We start from the raw sequence: 26500 nt of genomic DNA, 5'->3' as shown, positions 1-26500 counted from the left end.
CAAAACATAGCCTTAAAACTATATTAACGCAACCAAAAACAGAACACAAATTATTAAACTGACTTAACACTAAAACAAATCACTTATCACCAACCATCCACCATATGCCATAAACCAGGAACAATCACAATTTATCATAAATTCAATAGACAAAAAATACACACAAAATTTGCTGTATATATCGGTGCGCGAGGGTACCGAGAACTCGCCAACAATCGAAAAAAACAATATCCCTTTAATATACCCAACACCGTCAGTCCACGCACAGTACCAAAAGCACACTTAAAACTAAATAAATTACTTAATACTAAACACCAATCATATTCTGCAACACACGAAAAATTTAATGCCAAACCAAGAGAACCTCTTGGTTCACACGCAACAGTCCTTGCACAAATTGTAGCCTACTGGCACTGGCCAACACTATCGTAGAGCCAATTCGACCGTGCAATCTTAAGCGGTGGTGGTCGTCATCAATTGTCGTGAGAGAAATCCGTATTTTATAGCCGGGTCATCAACGTTCAAAAATTCTGTATTTCAGCAGTCTATTCCTACATTCATTGTCCGGTCCGGGTCGTCATCATCAAGCTATTCATATACAATATAATACACACGGCTGGCAAACACCACCTTCCAGGCCAAACTAAAACTCCAAGGAGTCTAAAGGAATCCAAAGGAGGAATTACGGCCTGCAATAAAAAGAAAAAAACGCTTACGAAAACTCCCAACTAACTAAACTATCGCACTATAATCAAAGATAAACAATAAACTTTCTATCATTCATGAACGCGCCTAACAAAAATAAATAAAAACAGTAATTACTCAGAATATAAAAAAATCACTTCACAGCCGGCTTTCAAAGAACAAAAAAAACATAACCGACTACTGCTACAGTCAAATATCCAATGCTTTCGCCAAAGACATTCATTACCGCCCTAACCTAGCTAAAAAGGTAAACAAATAACCTCAAATATACCGACAGTCTTTCCCACTACAAACAATCATTCGCTAACTACCCTTGTTCTTCGGCGCGCACCGCGGACACACAAACACACTCACACACGCACACACAAACACACATACTCTCTCGCGCACGCGTGATCTAACAAAACTAAAGCAAATGAAATTATCTCTCTCTCTCTCTCTCTCTCTCTCTCTCTCTCTCTCTCTCTCTCTCTCTCTCTCTCTCTTTGACAAAACTAAAACAAATAAACACTCTTACTCTCTCTTGCGATTTGACAAAACTTAAGTAAATAAACACTCTCTCTCTCTCTCTCTCTCTCTCTCTCTCTCTCTCTCTCTCTCTCTCTCTCTCTCTAATGACAAAACTAAAGCAAATAAAATGTCTCGATTTAACAATACTAAAACAACTCTCTCTCTCTCTCTCTCTCTCTCTCTCTCTCTCTCTCTCTCTCTCTCTCTCTCTCTCTCTCTCTCTCTCTCTGTCTGTCTGTCTCTCTCTCTCTTGATTTGGCAAAACAAAAAAAATAAATTAAAATAAAGTTAATCCTCCACAGCTCCTCAACATCCGGATCTCAGTATTGATAATGTTTCTTTAAATTAGTATGACTTTTAAAATTTTAGGTTTGATTCTCAGCAGCAAATTTATTTTTTTAGAAACACATTAGGTCTGTGTCTTCTTCAATTGCACAAAAAATTGGCTTATTGAGAAACTCTTTCCTTTCAAGATTTTCGGTGATCAATCTATTCTGAAGAAGTGTTTTAATTCTTTCCTCCCACCTAGTTTTGAGTATTGTTCTCCTGTAGGGTGTTCAACTGTTGATTCTCATCTTAATTTGTTGGACAGAAACTTACGGTCTATTAAATTTCTTATTCCTGATCTAGATATTAATATTTGGCACCGTCGTTCAATTAGTTCATTATGCATGTTGAATAAGATTTTCCATAACTCTGACCATCCTTTACATTCAGATCTCCCTGGACCATTCTATCCTGTTTATAATACTGGGCAGGCAGTTAATTCTAATAGCCAGGCCTTCTCCATCATGAGGCTCAATACTACACAATATTCTAGAAGTTTTATTCCAGCTGTTACTAAGTTGTGGAATGATCTCCCTAATCAGTATTTGAATAAGTAGAACTTCAAAAGTTCAAAGTTGGAGCAAATGTTTTCATGTTGACCAGGCTGACATGAGTCTTTTTATAGTTTATATTTGACATATCTGTTTTTGACGCTGTTAATAGTTTATATAGGACATATCTGTTTTGACATTGTTACTGTTTTAGAATGATTTAATGTTAAATTGTTCTTATCATTTATTTATTTCCTTATTTCCTTTCCTCACTGGGGTATTTTTCCCTATTGGAGTCCTTTGGGCTTATAGTATCTTGCTTTTCCAACTGGGGTTGTAGCTTTGCTAGTAATAATAATAATAATAATAATAATAATAATAATAATAATAATAATAATAATAATAATAACCAGATCACTTAATAAACTTATCATGCCTACAGGGACCTTTAAAAAAAATGTTTCAAAATGCCAACATTTACCCAAATACAACGAATTCAAAATCACCTTTTAGTCTTGCGTGACACACGATTCGCTTTGGGGCACAGAATCTCTTAGGAGAGGACACAAAAACGTAATGAACACTTCAAAACTACACTGGTTTGCTAGCGTGAAGGAGAGAGAGGGGAATGCTGCAGTCTTATCTCGATTTCTATGTCTATCTGTCTCTGATTTTAACCAAACCTTGAATCAACTATTTAGAAATTTTCTCTAAATCCAGAAGCATAGGGGTGTACCAAGCATCAAAGTTGCCTAACATTAATCCACCAAACGCTGCACGTATACTACACCAGACACAGACAGCTCTATCAGTCGGCTAGCTCCGCCCACCCATTGTCCTAGAAATAAAATAGAGATAACCTCCTCTCACAGGGTATTCATGAACCTTCAAAAACTTGTCATAAAGAACATTCCAAAACACACGTTCTGAAATTCTCTCAAACATGATACACTATATCATAAAATATAACAGAAAATTACCTAAGCCCCTGTTCCTATCTCACACGAACCCTACAATACTTTCAAATAGACAACTTAAGACTTCGTAGCGAACATACAAGAATAAAAAAGTTAATTCTTTAAAAAAAAAAAAAATACATAAATACCCATTTATAAACTTGAATAAAAGTACAATGAAATTCACAACGAAAATCTTTCGTAATTTACATAAAATTTCTATATATACATGAGAGGGCATCATTTTACGGGCCGGGTATCATATCGTCAATGCACAAATGAAAACAATATAAATGTATATTAATAAAAGTATTGATTAACTATGAGATTTACTCTACACTAGACAAGCTTCGTAAGAATATGTATATATATATATATATATATATATATATATATATATATATATATATATATATATATATATATATATATATATATATATATATATATATATATATATATATATATATATAGATAGATAGATAGATGGATAGATAGATAGATAGATCAATAGATACTGCAATGGTATAAGATTTCCTTGCCAAATCCCTTACAAAGTGTTTCACTCAATGCCAAGATCTTCAGAATATTTCATCAATTTATTCTCAACTTACTCTAACTTCGAATATGAATCAAGTTTTCATTATTCCTATTACCAATTTTAAATTTTTCTTAAGGTTTTAAAAATATACTTTATTTCGAAAGTAGTCTATGGACATAGACCAGAACTTCTTTGCTGATATAGATGGTAACTAACAGTTTCAAAGAAAATTCCTCATCAGAGGACTCTAGACTTAATGCTGAAGAATCAATATATTTATCGATCACCACATTTTGCTTTTCATCGTCCTCCTGTAATTTTTTGATGTGTTTTATGGTATTTACCCATTTTTTTTCTCTTTTGTCACCGAATGCACTGATTCCTTCAAAATACACCATTTTGAATTTAATTTTTTCGCAACATAGGTATTCACTTGTGCTCAAATGCGTAGCAGTGTATTATATTGGCAATAGTATGAAGGTAGACGAATAACCTTGTGACCATTTTCAACTGCAATTTGAGCAATCACGAAAGCTTTATCAATATTCAGAGTATTCCTTGACCATTTTCAAAAGTTGCCATTTCAAGATATTGTCTCATGGTGATACGCTTTTTTCATGAGCCATTGTTTTTTTAGTGCCTTTTTGTTTGATGATGTTGGATGTTTATCTAATTTTGCTCTATGATAAGATGCGTTACCATTACAATTATGAAAGATGGGAATATACTCGGTAACAACTGCTTACAGAACCATTGCTCAAAACTACGTCACTGTTCATTTGACTGTGATGGTTGTTTTGCTTGAATTGATTGCTTTTGTTGTGCAAAAAATTGCTTTAGAAACATCAGTATCAGGTCCTCCTTTCAGTTTTTCTAAAGCAAAATGTTTCTAAACATTATAAACAATCTCTCGTGCTTGACCAGTAAGTAGCCTACTGTTGCTCTGTATGGGGATGGATGATCTGGGTGTGGAGTTTCAGCAGCAAGCTACTTTCGTCACAGATGGTTCCTGCTAGTACCTGCCCGCAAGGAATACTTCCTGACGAAAGCCGATTAATGAATATCCATCGCTGATCCAAGAAACTATATTGGAAAAAGTGGCAATTTTATCTGGTTTCTTTATAGTAGGCCAACGACTGAATAATGTTTCAAAAGTATATCAATTAGAAGTTGAGTTTTATATAATTAAAGTTTAACATTTAAAGTGATTTTATTCATTATAACCATCAAATTGCTACTGCGAAGTCAGCAATAATTGCATGATGCAAATGTGCAGTGTCATATGAATTATTTCCTATACCAAAAACGAGGTAACCTGAAAACAAGGGGGGTAGATTGAAACCGGTTTCAAACTAGCTCCCGGCTAATCTTAAACCTGTTTCAAGTTACCGGTGGGGGTTAGCTTAAAACTGGGGGTAGCATGAAACCTTTACACTGGGACTAAATGACAAAACCATAGAGTGTTCTTTGGCTAGAGATATATAGATGTGTGAGTATGTGTGTATAATGTGAAAACTGTCGCCAAATAAAATTTGTTCATTCTTTATTACATAATAGGTTGGTTTGCTGAAAGCATTCACACAAAAATCCCAAATCATCACAAATCCCCAGTCAACAATGGTGGTGATGAAAAATGGCCGAGCCCCAGAGATCAATATGGATAAGTACAAGACCTTTGTCCTACAGTGGACTAGAATTGGCCGCAATTTTTTCTTATATTAAATATTGCATCACTAGAGAGTTACAGGGTCCTTTGACTATCCAGGCAGTGCCATAGAGGATCATGTCTTCTGGTTACAGTTCATTTTCCCTTCGCCTATACATACAGCGAATAGTCTGGCTGATTCTTTAGATATTATCCACTTCCATCAAACAAAGGAGAACTATAATTTTCCAGTGGCGGCAATGGCTGTCAGAAAACGGTGATAATAGTTGATCATGCCCAAGAATTCCTGCAGAACTTTGATGGTCGAGGGCGCGGGGAAGTCCTGAACGGCTGATACCTTCTCAGGGAGGGGGTGGACTCCTTCAGGAGTGATGCGGTGCCCTAAGAACGACACTACGTTGGCGCCAAAGGTACACTTGTCGTACCGGACTACAAGGCCGTTTTGTTGCAGGCAGTCGAGCACGATGCGCAGGTGATGGAGGTGTTCATCTTTTGAGGAGGAGAACACAAGTATGTCGTCCACATAACATACACAGAAAGGGAGGTCCCCTAAGATGTCATTCTTGAGACGTTGAAACGTGGCCCCAGCATTACGAAGGCCAAAACAGGAGTAATTGAAAGTGTATGTACCAAACAGAGGGGTGATGGCGGTCTTGGGGATGTCTTCTGGGTTCATAGGCACCTGATAATACCCCTTCAGGAGGTCGAGCGTAGAGAAAACCTTTGCTTTGTGCAGGTAGGAGGTCACGTCGGCAATGTTGGTGAGGGGGTAGTGATCCGGTTCTGTTTGCATGTTCAGGCGCCTGTAATCCCCGCACGGACGGAGGGAGCCGTCTTTCTTCAGAACGATGTGTAAGGGTGACGACCATGGGCTGGAGGTCTTTTGGCAAAGGCCCATTTCCTTCATTTCAGCGAACGTCTGTTTGGCGGCTGCCAATCGTTCCGGTGCCAGACGTCTGAATTTTGCGAAGACTGGGGGTCCCGTTGTCTTGATATGGAGATAAATACCGTGCTTGGCAGGAACCGTGGGCGTTTGGCGAAGTTCTGGACGGAAAACTTCCGGGTATGACGTGAGGAGGTGGGCGTAGGCATCCGTGGGTGCGCTGATGTGGAGAGCGAGGTTAGAGGGGGCGGGTTGAAGAGGTATCGACAAGTACGAGTCTGTGTTGACCAATCGTCTGTGAGCGACAATCACCAGAAGGTGAATATGAGAGAGGAAATCCGCTCCGAGGATTGGCATTGTGACGTCAGCAACGAGAAACTTCCAATTGAATTTACCGTTTCCGAATGATAATGTGAGGTTCTCGTAACCGTAGGTGGGTATCGCAGATCCGTTGGCAGCTAACAAGCGGACGTCGGCAGAGTCGGAAGAGTTTCCTTGGCAAAAGAGAACGACAAGCACCCGTGTCTACCAAAAATCGCACGCCCGTTCCTGCATCCTGTAAAAAGAAAAGATTAGAAACACGGGAGGCCACCGCCACGAGCGATGGCCTACTTACATGTTTTTAGGCCACTGACAATCCTTGGCACATTTCTTCGCGGTTGCCCCGAATCTGAAGTGGTAGTAGCAAAACTGCGGCGGATGGGAGGTAGTAAGTGGCTTTAGAAGTCATTCGTTGGGGCGCGAGCGATTGGTGGGTGGTGGGCGGCTTTGTCGCTGCTTCGGCACGTCACAGGGTAGGCGTGTATGTCTACGGCATTCATGTCAGCTTCGGTTGACGTTGAATAGGCATCCTCTTCATCAGGGGTGGAGGCGTTGATGGAGGTCATGAAGTGGCTGTCCATAAGGGCGTCGGCTTTGGTCATCAAATCCTTTATGGGTAAACTATCGACATTGGGTATGGCAACGCGTATAGGTCCGGGTAAACGGAGCATCCAAAGGGCACAAAGTAGGTTTACCTCACGAGGAGAGCCGTCTGCGGCAGATTGAAGGCGAGCGATACTGGTCATTTCCCTGAGGGCAAGCGAAGCCCTTTGGTCCCCCAACGGTTGTTGCGAGAGCTGAAAAAGCTTTGCTATACGAGCGGCTGGGGACGGTGAGTACTGCTGCAGAAGGTATGTTTTGAGGGCGTCATACGCTATTGGGGTGTCTCCTTGTTCACAAAGCCAGTCGGATATTTCTGGGAAGGTGTCCTCGGGTATCGCCGCGAGAACATAATCTGCTTTGGTGGTTGAGCGAGTCACGCCCCTGATGCAAAACTGGACTTCTGCGCGCTGAAACCAAGCAAACGCCTCTCCGCTGGCAAACGATGAAAGTTTGAATGGAGCGGCCGTAGCACCAACTGCTTTACATTCCGTCATAGTACCAACGATGGAGGGGCGAGGGGGTGGGGGTGGAAGGTAGTGGAAGCGAGTCGACTTCCGGGTTCACCAATGTGACAGACCGAGAGAAAGGTTAGGACTCAAAGGCAAGAAACAATCAACTGAGTAGTATTATTAAAGAACACTCTCCTTTATATACAAAACCTCAAGGCAACAGGAAAATACATGTTCGAGAAATGATAATGTTACATAGGCGACACATAGACTTGTTTGTTCTGATTCTTTTTAGTGCGAGGGAAGAGCGCAGATACAAGCATAATATACATAAAATAATTTATGTACGATCGTGTGATACACGGTTGGTACAATATATATATATATATATATATATATATATATATATATATATATATATATATATATATATATATATATATATATATATATATATATATATATATATATATATATATATATATATATATATATATATATATATATATATATATATAAGTTCAAAGTACATATCTATCAATATTCTTTTTTTTTGGTTAATTGCATTTTCTCTTTTGTACAGAGACACCTTTCCTCCTTCGATCCAAATTGATGAGTTTGACGAGTCAAGCGTAAGATTATGGAAGATATTCAGGGAAGCCATTCAGCCTCTTTATTTCATGATCTTTTGCTGGGTTAATCCTGGATATAACCCAGCAAGTAGCTTCAAAGACTACCTCGAAAGCCAAGGGGTCAACATCATTCAAGTCAAAAAGAGTCTTAATAATAATCAACTAGATAAGTTCATGAATCCTTCATCCCACGACTAATGGGACATAACTCTGATTTATGCGCTTCTTCAGTTTTCTAAACTTTTAGCTAGAAAAAATGACAAAAAGTGGCACGAACAAAATGGGTCCGACCCAGAATTGTTTTTAACAAACATAAAAAATATGAGGAACGAAACAGCCCACAATCCGAAGATAAATAAAGGAAGATGCTCTGGGATAATAGATACAGTATATGAACTTACAATAAAACTTCAAGAGGGCTTAAAACTTGTCGTTTCCGGGATGTAGTAAACACTGAGGATAAAGAAGAAATTGAGAGAGAAATGGACAGAGTTTTTGATGATACCCGGCAGAAGATAGAAGAGATAGGAAAAGGAGGTATAGGAGTCGAGGTCTTTGATGAATATCAAAGGGAAATTGACTTCAACAAAAAGATGAAGTTATTGGAAGAAGAAGGCTTCCCTTGTTTGAAGAAAATTCTTGAAAAATTTAAAAGCATTAATCCTCTCAACCTAATAATAGGAATCTCTTCCAACCCCAACATACCAGTAGAGAAGATTTACACAGAAATGAAGTTAGAAGGGGAAAGTGGCACCTCAAGTGTTCCTTTAGAGGAGATACTGAATCACGTACCTCATTATGATCACAGTCGACTTTTACTGATCAAAGGAATGGCAGGTATGGGGAAAACCACACTGGTCAAGAAGATCAATTCTGACTGGCTCAGTAAAAGGGACGACATCAAAGGCCTTAATGACTTTGCCATACTTTTGTATGTAGAATGCAGGGATTCCATTGAATCTTTTAAAGACTTGTTAGTGGCGTATTTTGGAGACGTTCACCAGAAATTCCAAGATAATGAAATTATTGATATGTGTTTGGCTTACAAATGTCTACTCATCATAGATGGGTATTACGAGTTGAATGATAAATCATCAAAATTATTCCTAGATGTTTTGACACTGAAGAAATCCCGCAAAATTAGTGTTATTGTGACAACTAGACCTGAATTTCAGGAGAGATTCAACAATCAGGTGAAATCTGATTACACAACTGTGTCTACAATTAGTCTTGAGGGAATTCCAAAGGAGAAGAGAGAAGAGTTTGTATGCAAGTATTATGCAGTATTGGGGTCAGGCAGTTCTCCCTTGCAATCATTAGAGGAATTGTTGCAGTATCTGAGGAAAACAAAGCACACTATGCATGAGGTGTGGGGACTGCCCTTAAATCTCGCTCTTGTAACAATTCTGTGGATGAATAAACCAGATGTTATAAGTAACATCACCACTGAAGCTGAGCTCTACTGGCAATTTTACCTTTTGTCTCGCTCAAAATTAGAGGAGCGTTTGGCAAGAAACCTGCTCACAGCTCACTTGCCACCAACTTTTTTAAAGATTCACATTAAGCTTGCCATAGAAAAACTATGTCATGAATCATTCAAAGCATTACAAAGAGATGAAATCAATATTCAAGAATCCACTATCAATAATTTGTCTGCCTTTTGCTATAGTTTGGGAATGCCAGCCGAAGAGCTAACTGGCGCCTTCCTGAAGAAAGTGACCACTTTCCAAGGCTCCTTTCATTACAGTTTCCCGCATAAAGGGATAATGGAATTCATGGCAGCTCTGTCTTTCCCTATGAAATTGACAAACCAATGCTGGGGCCAATCTGTAAACACAGCCACACCTACAAAGATCTTTGAAATGCTTCTTGGAGGGAGTCTCCCCGAAAACCTTCACAAATATCAAAATATGATGATACATATGATCAGCCTATTCCATGTGGGTGACGGGGACGAGATGAAGGTGTCAGAAGATGCCAAGATTGAGGCACTGGAACTCCTAGTAAGGTCGGGAGTGAACGACAAAGACTCTGTGCTAAGAGTCTTGAAGAATATCAAATGTGATCATTCTTCTTCAAGATGGATAGCACAGAGGTTCGAGTTGTTTGATAAGGACACCGAAATTCAAGATCATACAATTGATGCGTACATTGCCCTCCTTAGAGCCACAGATGCCCCTCTCCCAAAAAGAGAGGAAATTGAAATCTCAATAATCCTTAATGACACTGATGGGTTAGTTGAACTACAAAGGCAACTTTGCCGGCATCTCATCAACCCATCATGGATATATCTACATAACCATTTCGAAGGAGATTCAGAGCCGACCGTAGAAGAGAGAGAGTCAATCAAGAATCTACTCACCAATGAGTAAGTTATTATTACTTCACAGTTATTTTGAACATTATAAAGATACATATAATAATCAAATATCTCTATAACAATACACTGGTATATGATCATATATACAAACATATGCACATGCACACACATATAGGCCTACTAATAAAGTCAGAGAGAGAGAGAGAGAGAGAGAGAGAGAGAGAGAGAGAGAACTCATAACATTTAGTATAACAATCAACTTGAGTCTTGTAAACAATATATTTTATATTGTCAGTATCATCATTATCATCATTGTCACAATTAGACTCATAATAAGTCGGCTAAACATCAAAAAGTCCCGATTTTACTTTCTCATTTTTCGGTAATATTAATTTCCATATTTTACGAAATTACTCTTTTTTACTTTTCGTTTTCGTTGCCATCATCATCATTATCATAATTATCATCATCATCATAATCATCATCATCATAATCATCATCATCATCATCATAATTATCATTATCATCATCATCATCAACATCATAATCATCATCTTTTCTTTTCTTCTCTTTGGAACAGTTGTATAACATAACGTTCCAAATCCCTCCAAATATTGAATACCTCTGGGTCAGGTTCAAGGACCATCCCAGCCTCGACGCCTTCTGTCAATCTTTGGAAAAGGCAAAAAAGATTCAAATTTTAGGTAAGTAATAATAATAATATTTTCTCTGTTCCTTTCCTTTGAAGGACATTACAATACCTGGCCTCCTTTCCCTCATCCTCATCCTGTCATCCAGTCTGTTAATATCGTTGTTATCATTATCAATATCATTGTTAACATCATTATTATCATCATTATTACTCTATAGATGTAGAACATTATATTCAGAGGTCTCAATCAGGTTTTATTTTTTCCACTAAAAGGAAAATATTTTTTTCATCCGATTGGAATTTGATATAAAAGCTTTCGATGTTAAGTTTTAATTTCTTTCCTTCCTTTTATTAAAAGGAAATGTCTCATTTCTATGGCGTTGATTTCACTAATAATGATAGAAATGAATCATTGTGATCATGATTGTAATGAATAGGAAACTGATAAAAGCACCAGTCATAGTCAAACAAGTCTCCTCCTGACTCCGCCTCCTTCCTGCGCTGATTGGTTCTCTACAAGGATGTGGGCGGAGTTAGCCGAACTGGAGAACCAATCAGCGAAAGGGATGTGAAAAGTTTTCGGCCAATGAAATTGGGCCAATTAAATGAAGCTGAGTTGTTATTGGTTGAGGTGATTTAGATAGTGCATAATGTGAGGGTTTCATGAGGAGACTGATGACATTCCTTATGCGAGCGGCTACAATTGACTCCCACACGTACACACAAATGGTCGCTTGCACACACACACACATTGACTCCCATACGCACACACAAACGCACACACATTAACGCAACCTCCCAGACACACTGGCAGACATTGCTCTACTGTGTTTAGTTCTTTTGCCTCTAAATTCGCTGTTGCAGTTTTTATTATTATTATTATTATTATTCCCATTTGACCTTTTCCTTTAGAATCTTAAGAAAGAAACACATAGAAAATGTTCAGTTTTGATTATCATTTTTCTCAACGTTCTTCTTCTTCTTCTTCTTCTTCTTCTTTTTCTTCTTCTTCTTCTTCTTCTTCTTCTTCTTCTTCTTCTTTCTCTTTCAGCTATTCGCTTCAGTGTCAACGACGTCAGCAGCGTCAGTCGCCCCATCCCTTTCTTGGAGGAGGATCCTAAAGTCTATGTCGATGTCGAGGACGTCAAGGAAGAAGACATCGAGAAGGTTGGGGACATCCTTCGGACATTGCAAACACAGGATGCAAGGAGGTGAGGAGACATCATTCCTTATAAGAGAGAGAGAGAGAGAGAGAGAGAGAGAGAGAGAGAGAGAGAGAGAGAGTATTATCATTATATCATATTATTATATTGTTCATTATTGAGTTTACCCAATACTCTGAGAAAATAGGCCTATGTCCTGTCAAAATAGATATGGATATATATAGGCCTACTGAGAGTACCCTTTCACAACACACACACACACACACACACACATATATATATATATATATATATAGGCCGAGAATGTACGTGGAGTTTATCCCCTTATGAAATCTTAATTCCTCGTTGCTCTTTTTTTTGTTTTATTATTAGGAACACACACACACTCTCTCTCTCTCTCTCTCTCTCTCTCTCTCTCTCTCTCTCTCCATTGATATTGAAGTATTCACAAGTAAACAATTGTGTGCTTGCGTGTGTGTGTGTGTCTCAATGAAACAAGATAAAAATAAAAGCATAAAATAATGAATAAATGTGGATGACATCATTTCCTTTCTTCTTCTTTTCATTTCTTTTCATTTCATCCCATTTTCTTCCTTTCCTTCTTCTTCCCAACAGATCGTTCTGGTCAATCTGGTTTCCTCTGTATTCCCTGGGGAGGACGAGGAGCCCTGAGGTCATCCTCAGACTCCTCGCCTCCTTGAAGGGAGTCAGGGTGAGAGACGACATCCAGTTCCCAGAAGATGAACGACCAGATGACGAAGCCTTACGCAGAGAGATGAATCTTAAGGCAAAGGAATCCATCGGATGTAGAGTTGGTGTTTGTTGGTGAGTTTGCTTCTTCTTTTTATACTTCTTCTTCTTCATATGTGTTTTGCGATCTCTCTCTCTCTCTCTCTCTCTCTCTCTCTCTCTCTCTCTCTCTTCCACCAACATTCCAAACCTTTCAGTAGGTGATGAGACAGGATAAATAAACTGTATTCATTATAGGCCTAGTTTCAAAATTGATATTTCTTTAAGATTATGCTTTTGCTTTTTTATTATTAGTTATTATTATTAAGAAGATATATATATATATATATATATATATATATATATATATATATATATATATATATATATATATATATATATATATATATATATACGGAGAGAGAGAGAGAGAGAGAGAGAGAGAGAGAGAGAGAGAGAGAGAGGAGAGAGAGAGAGAGAGAGAGAGAGAGTTGATATATATAACAATTTTCCATCTCATTATTATCTCCTGTTATCTTTTATTATTCAGTTCGTTATTATTTGGTCAGAATCTTCAATCATGTGTGTTTGCATCTCGGTTTTTCCTGTTCCCTTCAATTATCTCCTCATTGCCTTTAACACTCGTCTTATTCATCTTCTGCCTTTCCTTTATTATCATTATTACTCCTCTCTATAATGAATATAATAATCTTCGCCCATGTCTTCTATAATGAAGAGAATAATAGAATAATCACCTTTTGTTTTTATTCATTGAATTTATCCAAAGTCTTTTTCTTAATGGTGTTATCTTCTTTGCTTGTCAGGTCACCTTTCCTTAGGTAAAAATCCCTGGGGAAGAAGAAGAAGAAGAAGAAGAAGGAGAAGAAGAAGGAGAAGAAGAAGAAGATGAAGGAGAAGGAGAAGAAGGAGAAGGAGAAGAAGATGAAGGAGAAAAAGATGGAGGAGAAGAAGAAGTTCATCAGAGTTATTTCTTCAGCGACCAAATTCTAATTCATAATCATAGTTTATCCTTATATGGTCAAATTGGTGTTACAATACTTATCGGGGAATTATATTAATCAACCTTTTTATGATGGTAGATTAACCCTGGATAGGTACGGTCCTCGGACACCCCTTTAAGGGTATACTCGGACGCGAACGACCCCGACGCCAAAAAAAATTCTTGAAAAATCAGTTTTTGCAGTAACCTCCTTTTTTCTTTTGCCAAAAAAAACTTCAATGAATGCTTAAAACAACTGTATAGATAAATACTACTCATCTGCAGAAAACTATTTATTATAAATATTTTAAAAAATTAAGTAGAAAAAAAAAAAGACCTGACATAAAAATTCATAAAAAAAAAGTTTATACATATATACACAAATCCTTTTAGAATTGATTCTTGAATGTTTAGGACACATCTTGATGTATTTTGGATGAAGTCAGACCCATGGAGGTGAAGATCTGAAATGAGGAAAAAAGGGTAACTTTTTTTGGCCAAAAAAATTTGTCCAAATTTCATGAATTTTTTTGGGTACCCAAATGAAATAGGAAGTGGCTAATTTTTTTAGGGAATAAACATATGTTATCCTAAAATAGAAATATGTAAAAAAATCTTCATTATTTTGTAAATTACATTTATATCAGGGGCCATATCTAAAGGTAATTTTTTGAGTACTTAGAAATTCCGTAAAAAAATACATATATTTAATATATAATATGATATTTATGCAGGTAAAAATATACCAAAATATCACAAATTCTATAGGGAACAAGAATATATATAGATAGGGCAGCTTACGCTTCGGATATGTCCACAAAATGGCCGCCAACCACACTGACTCAGACTCCCTAATCTGCCACTTGAAATGTAGGAAGGGTATGTCAATTTCAAGGTGTTATTTACTAATCTAATTATTATTGGATATGCATAAAAATTGTATGGTGGGTTGCAGGATAATTGTCGATTATTTTACGACTACAAAATTAAAATTCTGACCCAAAAAAAATTTTTTTGAAGGGAAATAAAATCGAAAAAAAAAATGTAAAACAATATTTTAGCTAAAAAAATTTGATGATATTCAATCAAAAAAAAAGTAAACAAAATTTTCCGACAAATAAACATCTAGAGGAATCATTACTCTGTGATAGTTCCTTAGTACGTAGTAATTTTGAAAGAATTGGGAAAAAACGAAAAAATGGCAATCACCGGAAAATCGAACACATACCTATATATACGCCATATCTGGCTAAAAAAAAGATAGGCATGGGTAGCCAGATCATCTAGAAACACTTTCCAACACTATAAAAATATAAGTTTTGCGACACTACTTGCCAATTCCTTACGGTAACATGACTAAGCAAAAAAATGCAAAACAAATAAAAAGGGGCACTCGAGGAAAAATGGCTAACATTCTAATATACGGCATTTCAGAAAAAAAAAATTCAGCCACGTGCTAGGCAAACCATCAAGGCACATTTTCCGACAAATAAACATCTAAATGAATAATTACTCTGTGATAGTTCCTTAGTACGTAGTAATTTTGAAAGAAATGGGAAAAAACGAAAAAATGGCAATCACAGGAAAATCGAACACATACCTATATATACGCCATATCTGGCTAAAAAAAGAAGATAGGCATGGGTAGCCAGATCATCTAGAAACACTTTCCAACACTATAAAATTATAAGTTTTGCGACACTACTTGCCAATTCCTTACGGTAACATGACTAAGCAAAAAAATGCAAAACAAATAAAAAGGAGCACTCGTGGAAAAATGGCCATTCTAATATACGGCATTTCAGAAAAAAAAAATTTCAGCCACGTGCTAGGCAAACCATCAAGGCATATTTTCCGACAAATAAACATATAAATGAAATATTACTCTGTGATAGTTCCTTAGTACGTAGTAATTTTGAAAGAAAAGGGAAAAAACGAAAAAATGGCAATCACAGGAAAATCGAACACATACTTATATATACGCCATATCTGGCTAAAAAAAAAATAGGCATGGGTAGCCAGATCATCTAGAAACACTTTCCAACACTATAAAAATATAAGTTTTGCGACACTACTTGCCAATTCCTTACGGTAACATGACTAAGCAAAAAAATGCAAAACAAATAATAAGGGGCACTCGCGGAAAAATGCCCAACATTCTAATATACGGCATCTCAGATAAAAAAAAAGACATGCACGTGTTAGCCCAACCATCAAGGCACACTTTCTAACACATAAACATGAAAAAAAAATCAATAATATACGCCAATTCCTTACTACGTAGTAAATTTTTACAAATATTGAAAAAAAACAGAAATTGGCAACCGCAGTTAAATACCCAATATACCAATAACTACGTCGTATCTGACAAAAACAAAATCACGCATGGGTAGCCAGATCATCTAGACACACTTTCCAACACTAAAAAAGCAAAAGTTTTACGACACTATTTCGCAATATCTTACGGAAAAATGACTTGGCAAAAAAATGAAAAAAAATGAAAAAGGGAAACTCGCGGTAAAATGCCCGACATTCTAATATACGACATCTCAGATAAAAAAAAAGACATGCACGTGTTAGCCCAACCATCAAGGCACACTTTCTAACACATAAACATGAAAAAAAAAAGAATAATATACGGCAATTCCTTACTACGTAGTAATTTTTACAAATATTGAAAAAAAAACAGAAATTGGTAACCGCAGTTAAATACCCAATATACCAATAACTACGTCGATTCTGACAAAAACAAAGTCATGCATGGGTAGCCAGATCATCTAGACACACTTTCCAACACTAAACAAGCAAAAGTTTTACGACACTATTTGGCAATATCTTACGGAAAAATGACTTGGCAAAAAAATGAAAAAAAATGAAAAAGGGGCACTCGCGGTAAAATGGTCCTCGTGGTGATGAACGACATTTTAACTAAAAAAAAAAACATGCACATGGTAGCCAAACAATCCACCAAGACTTTCCACAACTGATAACCTATACAAGTTGCACCATTCTACGACAATTTCATAATACTTAATAACTTTGATAATTATGCAAACTACCCTAGAAGGGTAAACTCGGACGCGAACGACCCCGACGCGTCTCAGAAATCGGGGAAGGAGTACAGCTACAGCAATGCACATCTGGACACTACTAGAGCGTGTAGGGGAGACACCTCCTGCAGGTCGATCACCCACAAATTCAGTCACGGGGGTGAGTCACGTGAGAAAAACCTGTTTTTTTTTGACGCTCGGGGTCGCAAACGACCCACCGTACCTATCCAGGGTTAAAAAATGAACTCTCAGATTATAAAGGTCGTTTCTGTAAGGGAGTGTGATATTATATATATATATATATATATATATATATATATATATATATATATATATATAATATGTGTGTGTGTGTGTGTGTGTGTGTGTGTGTGTGTGTGTTTGTGCATGTGTTTGATATATTTGTTTAATCATGTCTCAGACATCTACTTGACAATAACAAATGTTAGGGAAAGTTCAACGTCTTTTCATAAAAACTTATTTTTAGGAAACTTCTTTTATTATGTTTATTGTTATATTCAATCTCCTGTTTGTTCTATTCACTTATATCTATACACAGATTGTTTTTCTTTAATCATTTCAATACAACTATTTTTTTTTGAAGTGACAAAGTATTGCATGACTTATATCATGTCATATTCTTAGCAAAATGCTGCAAGACTTGAATGTACAAAGATTCATTCTATAAATTGTCTAACATCTATTCATGATAATCAAGTCTTGCTGATGATAGTAGAGGCGATGGTAGGTAATAAGTAACAGTGGAAATCATCAGAAATAAATCTCTGAATGAAAACAAATGTTGTTTTCATCACCTTTAACATTTTATTTTTCAATATTATCTTACATTGATAATGTCTTCTGATATGTCCTTAATCTTCCCTCAAAGCTCTGGACGGAATCTGTAAGCATAAGCTCTTCAGCAAGAAGTCTCTCTCTCTCTCTCTCTCTCTCTCTCTCTCTCTCTCTCTCTCTCTCTCTCTCTCTGGAGGTAAATGAAGACATAATTCTTACCTAAGTCCTTCAAAGGACTCATATCATGCAACAAAAAAGAAAAGAGAAAAAGTGATCTTAAAACTTTTCAGACAGGTGAGTTCTTTGTTCTGTATTTGATTAGTTTGAACATTAAAGTAAACTTATCAAAAAGTATAACTTTTTCTTTGGATGTACATGTTAAAATGGACCATTTTGCTGCTAAGGAATCATATTATCATAGTAAATCTATTTAGTTTTGCAATTAAGGATCCAAGTAAAGGGTTATCACACTAATCTTTTTATTGCAAAGATTTGATCTTTTGTAAAACACTTGAACTTTGTAATGGCCTCATATGTTGATGCTGTTTCCTATTGCAGATCAGATGAACTGATAGAACCGAAGACTGACTGACTGACTGACTGGCTGACTGATGCAGAGAGATACAGTTCCTCATCTGTTGGACCTAAGAGAAGCTGGCATGTTAGGCCAGCGTCCGTCAGACCCTTGAAGTGAAATTCTTATCAGAAAATGAAGGAAGGCAGAACTGAAGCTGACATTGGAGAAAAGCATAATAAGATGAGGTGAGATTTTTGAGTTACTATTCTTAATGAATTGCGTCAAACGGGTATGATAAGGAGTTACTTCTTTTAATCAATTGAATAAAAATGTAAGATTTGTAGTTACTGCTCTTAACGAAAGAAACTGATATGTTAGACCAGAGTCAGTCAGACCCATTGAGTCAACTTCTGATGAGAGGAGAAGGACCAACAGAACTAAGAGAGACTTTGCAGAAGAGACAAAAAGATGAAGTAAGATTTTAACCAAAAGACTTTGGAGTTTCTACTATAAATGAATTGAGGGGAAGAAAAATATCCGCAGTTATTGTTCTTATTAAATTGAATGGAATAGGTAAGATTACTTTCCTTTGGGTAACTTTTGCAAAGTTTTCTACCTTATCATTATTGTCATCATTACTATCATGATATTTCTTTAAGAATCTATTACATTTGAACAATATTAGAACCCCTTTTTATACCACAGTACTATTATTCATGATAAATAATATTTCTTCGAAAATCTATTTTATTAGAACTATGTTAGAACCTTTTCATACCACAGTACTTGTTTGTATTTAATTTGATATCAATTTTTCCTCTTATATTTTTTCTTGGAAATAGAACGTATTTTTTTTTATTATATCATCACAAACAAAGGTGAAAGAAATTAGAAGTCTCACTTCTGGAGCACAGACAGACAGACAGACATGCAGAGAGGAACATATAAGTAATTATGAACAAGGATTCTATTCCTCTTATTTTCCAGATGTCTACAAATAACTGCAACTTGATGTATTATATCTGTTTAACCCTAAATTTAGTTGTTGTTTCTGAATCATAATTAGAAGTGAAGATTAACTAGCGGTTTTCAAACATTCAACTTTTGTCTTTAAAAAAAAACTATGAAAATTACCTATTTTCAATAGTTTCATTATATGGATTCTGCTTGACTGATTTGTCTTCAGTCATTAAGCAAGATGCATTTAACATATATTTTTTCTACAAATATTTTGTTCTTGTTTATTATGTTTTCAGGAGATATATTGGATGAGCTTCAATATCTTCAAATATTGTCTTAAGGAATTTTTGCTATGTGCTGCAAAACTGCTAGTGCCTGTGCATGACTGGAAGGTCCAGGCAATGTACCTAAACAACAGACATTATCTGCATACTAGAAATAGAGTCTGACCTCAGGGAAAAGCAGGTCATCTCTCAAAGTGTTAATTCCTTCACTTCTCGTCTCGGATCAATGTCGGTGAGTACCAGACACAACCATTCCTTAACTTTGTCCTTCTCTAGAGTCATCTTCCACTTCTTTGCACTGAGCCTCCTCTCTTCAACTTCTATATTTTTCTTAAGATTTAGTTCTGGACGATTTGGTTGATGCACAATTAATATTTCCCCTTTCCTCTTCTTGTGACAAATTCACAAGAATGAAGGAGCCTTAGAATGAAGGAGCAATTTTGATTCCGGATTGTCCTTTTAAATGGAAATTTCTGAAGATTATTGAAATAAATATGAAATATCTCCTTTTGAACATTGTTCTATCATAAATGTGATGTGAAAACTGAAAGATATGATCCGTTTTGAGGATCCGTTCTTTCAATTGCTATTTTATATACTTTATGAGAAGTTTTTTATATCAGCTTCATTTAATTGCAGATTCACATAATCAAAGAAGAGTAGTCTAGTCTCCTTGAGAAGCAAGACGAGGACATCTTCATCCCAGCAAATCATCTGGAATCCACTTAGGTGATTAGATCCTCTTGATTGATCAGACCTGAAAAGAACTCACTACTCTATCTCCTGTTTAATCACAATCTTCAGGTGAGTACCATTAGAGCTTTGCTTTTGATCAGCAGCACACAAGTGAAACGACCTTAATAATGGATTAAGGGTAGATGTAATAGAATTAAGGGATTACCCTGGAAGCAAAATGATATTCATATAATTACAAGGAAGTATAATGAAAACAAAATACTCTTTATTTCATTAATAGCACATACACACTCTCCATAATAAAATGAGTTAATATGTAAAGATATAAAGGCGACCTTCCTATCAGTAAATTGGCTACTGTACAGATATGATTACTCAATAATAACTTAAAGCAATATATTTAGCAAGAAACTATTTTACTGTGGCTGACATAAAAATTGTGAATTAATCTTTTTGAAACATTCATATATTTTAGTTTCTCTTCCCAAAGTGAAAGATGAAATTAATGAAACCCTGAAGCATATCCCTCATGATGATGATGGCCCAAAGTGCATGGTGATCAGTGAACTTGAATACTTGACTCTTTTCAGAATTTGATCACTTATTTCCAGGAATAAAGAACATGTATTTTGGTACAGAACCAGCACATCAGTGTACATTTCACCCCCTTCTCCAACCTGCTTTTCTGTCCACCTGTACGTGCACAATCTCAACAACAGGTCTTCAGGTCTTCTCCTATCATGTATCATTCCACATGCTCTTCTCAGGAATTTCATTTCCACTACTCATATTATTTTCTGTTCGTCTCTACATTCAGTCCATTCTGTAGAGCTGGGCACTCCTGTTGTCATAGTCAACCTATTTATTAAAAACTTTTTAGAACCCCTATAAATACATTCCTAAAATCCATGTGCTTTGTAATAACTTTTGATACCTTCTCAAAGAAAAAATCTATCTTCTCAACCTAAAATCCTGTTTCTTTCCACAGGAATCTGATCCTAAGTGAGAGAAGTCCACAATAGTCCAATGCCAGATTCTGATAAGGTTTACAGTGCCCCCGGAAGGTCCTGTAGTATGAGGCTCTCCACCTGCTGACTCCTGTCCTCAGACTTCAAACTCTGTCTATGCCCCATGACCCTTATTTCCCACTTGCTCAATGGGGTAACTGTTTGTGAGAAACAAAGCTAGTGTCAATATTCTACCCTAATCCAAAGTACTGTTGATTTGATTCTTCCTTTGCATTTGGTGAAATGCACAATCTTAAAATTCGTTGGAGATTTAGAAAATTTATTATATTTTTTTTTTCACTGTTACCAGAAGACATGAAATTTTTCCTTCAAAATTTCCCAAATATCTTAGTGCTGTATAATCTTTTTGTTATAATATTCTATGTTGATACATACAGTATTCATAGCCTTTATAGATTGTATTTTTTCATCACATACTATAGCTATTCCCTTCCACAAAATTGCACTTTTCTAAATATACATCAGGGCCCATGTACTACATACCCATTTACAACATAATTTGAATGCACTATTCTTTATACTGTATACCCATTTACGACATAATATGAATGTACTATTTCTTACATTGTATACCCATTTACGACATAACTTGAATGTACTATTTATTAAGCCGTATACCCATTCACGACATGATTTGAATGTACTATATTTGTACCCTATACCCATTTACAACATAATTTGATTTTACTATTTTTATACTGCATATCTTTCAAGAAAATAAGTTCAATATACTATCCATTACGACATTGTACTCTCTTTATACTGTATATCATTTTACAAAATAATTGGAATGTTCTATTTTCATACTGTATAACCATTTACGACATAATTTGATTTTACAAATTGTTAAAATGTATACCCATTTATGACATAATATAATTGTACTATTTTCATACTGTATATCCATTGACATCATAATATGAATATACTATTTTTATACTCGACACCCATTCACGACATAATTTGAACGTACTGTTTTTATTATTAAACTATATTTTTTTGTAACATTCTGCAATATTTTTTTATTAACATATAATCTAATGTACTATATATACCCTTCCTTGAATTCTGATTTTCACTTAATGCTTGCTCATGGAATGCAAATAGTTTTAATGTATATTTTGTGTTATTTGGGGAATATCATTTTGTTGATATATATTCCTATATGATATTGATAAATAACCTGGATTATAATTTTTATTTGTGTTAATATGGACAATTTATGCACTGCACCTGATTATATAATTCACTATTCATTTTTACTGATATTTAGACATTATACTGATAATATGATGTTGTTGATACAATAGATTTACCTCTAACACTAACTGTTTTTTATATAAACCTTTTATTACTATCATAAGGACATTAGTTAAAGTGTATGCATATATGGTAAGGACGGGGTGGGGGGATTCTTCAAGTGTACTTGTCTTCCTCGTTTCCTTGTTGTTTCTAATCAACAGATCTGAGTTGATGTCACAGAGAAATGTGACGTTACTGCAACGGACGATGTAACAATGTGATGGTCACGTGATGATGACCTTTTAGATGTGTTTGCTGAGAGAGGAGAAGTCCCGCTTCTTTGTTAGTCTCGGTGGAGGATGGTACACTCTCTCTCTCTCTCTCTCTCTCTCTCTCTCTCTCTCTCTCTCTCTCTCTCTCTCTCTCTCTCTCTCTCTCTCTCTCTCTCTCTAAATGTTATTCCATATTGATTTTAATAAATTACAGGGACACTAGAAATATAAAACAACCTTTCAACACACTGGCTTTCTCTTCTACTATGTAAAGCAGTGTATCTGGGGATGCTGCACCAACATTTTCTTTCAGTAATCAGATTGTCACAATACACAGGGCTCCCAGTTCATAGACTCCTGATTTGGACTAATAGTTTCTTTAGCATACAGGATAAAATACAAAATTCAAGGTATTACAACATTTATGTTTGTTAAATATATCTGTTTTAAACCCGTTGACTATGGTGTCCAGTTCAATACTAATCCTCGTTCAAAAATAAGGGGAACTTATTTGATCTGTTCATTTTGTATCAGGCAGTAAATCTAAGTAAACACTCCTACCAATTTTACCAATTTATGCATCAAATGAGGAAATACAGTTTCAAGGTGCTTAAATTTTCTTATATTATTACATTACTGATAGTAAGCTCAAAGTTACTGGGAGTAAGATGGGAGGTAAAATGGTTCAAAGAAGAGCTATACACCAACTTGACTGGTAATTCATTCATGATAACTTGCCCCTGCCAGCCATCTATGGGCACCAGACAACCAATACATCTCGTATGCTTACTGATGGCATTTGTGCAATTCCAACAGATATCAAAACACAGGTAACTTATGTAATTCATATAAAAGAATGCAAAACAGTAACTCTGTGTGTCTGTATTTATTGTTTTAACTGATTGCGATGATGGAGGTCCAAACTGCCCTGAGAAACAAGGACTATATCTACTAAAATACTTACTTATTAGGGCAAGGAAGAGGAATGCCAGTCTATGACTAGGTATTCCCTCATAAGAATTTCATTTAATAGTAGAAAGAGGGCACAATGTACCCACAAAAAACTACACAGCTTAGCCCACATATGGTATACTCATAAATCCTCAACTCAGTAATTATGTGGCACATTTTGCACATAAAAATATATGAGGAACATGAACTGGGAAGTAAGAGAACATCGACCATTGTTTTTGAAGGTCATAAAATCTAGAAATCTTGATACAAAAACTTATTTTTGAGCAATATAATATATGCATTTAAGTATATACCTTATCTTGTAGGATACTGCAGGTTCATAAGTGCATATTGAAGACAATCAGAGGTGGTTAAATTTTAATCAGGTCAGCCTGTCTCTTGGTGACACCCTTGGGGGTTAACAGACGCTCTTACAGTGTTCTGGTAGGGAAAATAAAGGTGTCCTTGGAGAGAACTGACTTCGTACAGTGGAATGAAAGATTAACCTCCTGTCCTCCGTGATGGTCAAGACCTGGGAAACATGCACACTAATACATCACCCTTTATTCAGCTCAACCAGAACAAAACAGAATAAAATCTATGTACATGGGTTTAGGCTATCCTAATCCTGATGATAAATTACGATTCTTCCTCCACCTGGACAGACTTCCTTTGCATTACACACAGTTTCTTCTCTCGCAACGTCTTCCTTACAGACGATACCTTCATTTTTTACCATTTCTTCCTCATCTCTGCCTTCATTCTTAGATCTGTGATGGGCTTCTCATTTTCAATCAGAGTGCAGGCTTGTACCATCTTACTTTCCTTTCCATAAGGACAAAGAGCAGCATTTGAAAATGGCCTGACACTCCTAGAGGTCAACTGCGCAGATTGGTCTGGAGTGGAAGGGTAAGTGGACGTCCCTGGGTTGAAATGAACACATTGTTTCACCATTGCATCAACCAGGAACTAACAGGGTGTAGGGGAGATGGATCATGAATGGCTACTGCTAAGTTTAGCATTCAACTATTTAAGACATCTCCATCTGAAGTCGGAGTAAATTTTACTGAAAAATTCACAGGTGGCCACGGTCTCTCTATTACCTGTAGTCCTACAAACACATCAAGAGGGAGGGATTGCCCTATAACATTTATAGTGGCCACAATCATCATGGTGTCCTTTCTTCCTTGCGTGGCTACTGGCTGACCATTCGCCTACACAGTCTTAAGAGGCCTCATAACTGTGGACAAAGAACTCTATTCTAAATAGTATAGTTATTCTGGTTTGAATTCGTACTTTTCTGCAACTAATGTCTCAGTGTTAAATAAGGTTTAGACATTACCCTTGTTGAATGCCCCAATCCCATCAACTGACAAGCCTTTCGGAGAATTCAAAAAAGTTTTGGATATCAGAATTGGCAGCTTTTGTGTAGGCACTATAAGACTGCAGCACCACTGATCTATATATCTAATATTATTGATTAGATTCAATGTAATATTCTTGCACTCTTTCTTTATACTTGTACAATATATATTCATTAAGCTTAATGTCAGTAACCAATCTTCAGTTTATTAAAAAAGATGATAGGATCTTTGAATGGAACTGGGCATTTCACAGTTTTTCCAGGGAGGTAATTGACTATTGAGCAGTCTGAGAGGGAGGAAGAGCACTGTCGGTCACGCAATGCTAATGCTAACCTTGTCTTGTAGGTAAAAGCACAATCCAACCCAGTGTTCGGGTTACCGGGGGTCACACCCCTCCCTTTTTTAAGAAAAAAAAATATGACTGTTAAATTTGAGTTTTTCAAGAAAAAAATTATGGCTGTTAAACTTGGGATTTAAAGAAAAGAAAAATTACTGTTAAACTAGGCATATTGGTGGAAAATATTTATTTTGTCAGTTATATTTATTTTCATGTTTTTCCTTTATTAGGTTATTATACTACACATTTTTCTACGATATTCCTGTCGCTTAAAAGTAAAAATCTATTCATTATTAAACAACTGAACATAAATCTATTATTGTCACAATCATTGGAGTCAAACCATTTTAATTACACATATGTGGAGTAGGGTTAATATGAAGTGTTATCGCATTCAATGGAAAAATGGTTAAAGCTTATTTTCCTATTGTATTGACTCAAACATAGGACTGGTCAAGGCTGAAGATTGAAATGGAGAGTCTTTGCCTCTGTTCCACCAACTGATGTTAACAATTTCAACTGTTGTTCTGAGTAAGTTGAAAACTTTTAAAAATCCATATCTGTTCTGATGCAAATTCAAACTGTTTTCCCTTTGAACAGTAGTTTAGCTTATTCTGAGCTTCTCCTATTAAAAAAAAAAGACTGGTTTGTTTAGTTAAGTAAAATGTGAATAAAATTTTTTCAGATTTTAAATGAAGAAATGTTTGCATTTGCACGAGAACAAATTCCTTCAATTATAACGGTTTTTGAAACATAACGAGGTAGTTCTAATGACCTGTCAGACAACTGTTTTTAAGCCGTCTCTCAAATTCTGTCGGTTTAGATTTTGTTTTTCATATCTCTTCCTATAATTAATGAATAAGAATCCCAGATATGCATTTGTAAATCTGGGTAAAGGGAAAAAAGGTGCAATGATATGTAGTAGTTGTTGTAAGATAAAGCTAGAAATGTGTGAAAAGGTTTCTGTGTAAGCCGAACATTATTTTTAATTGTCTTTTTGCCTTTTGCTGTGGCACACTGTTGGGAGTCTCCCCCCTCGATTTGTGTGTGACT

The 26500-nt window shown here is 36.0% G+C and overlaps 2 protein-coding genes and 1 long non-coding RNA gene across 5 annotated transcripts in view; 2 read left to right on the top strand and 1 right to left on the bottom strand.

Annotated features, from left to right (window-relative positions):
• The window catches only part of LOC137638270 (tyrosine-protein phosphatase 10D-like), a 372144-nt gene that overhangs the window by 86235 nt on the left and 259409 nt on the right, over window positions 1-26500 (bottom strand). The window lies entirely within an intron of this gene.
• Window positions 8813-14027, top strand: LOC137631725 (NACHT, LRR and PYD domains-containing protein 10-like). Its single transcript, XM_068363618.1, has 5 exons — window positions 8813-9799; window positions 10985-11108; window positions 12108-12267; window positions 12835-13030; window positions 13788-14027. The coding sequence occupies exons 1-5, from the start codon at window positions 8813-8815 to the stop codon at window positions 14025-14027; spliced, it is 1707 nt and encodes a 568-aa protein (XP_068219719.1).
• LOC137637315 (uncharacterized) lies at window positions 19615-21936 on the top strand. The gene is made up of 3 exons (XR_011043549.1): window positions 19615-19786; window positions 20194-20358; window positions 21239-21936. It is a non-coding gene; the product is annotated as an uncharacterized lncRNA (long non-coding RNA).

This window comes from Palaemon carinicauda, chromosome 3 (assembly GCF_036898095.1).
Source record: "Palaemon carinicauda isolate YSFRI2023 chromosome 3, ASM3689809v2, whole genome shotgun sequence".
Taxonomy (NCBI): domain Eukaryota; kingdom Metazoa; phylum Arthropoda; class Malacostraca; order Decapoda; family Palaemonidae; genus Palaemon; species Palaemon carinicauda.
Note: the sequence above shows the minus strand (reverse complement) of the source record. Positions and strands in the feature narration are given on the sequence as shown.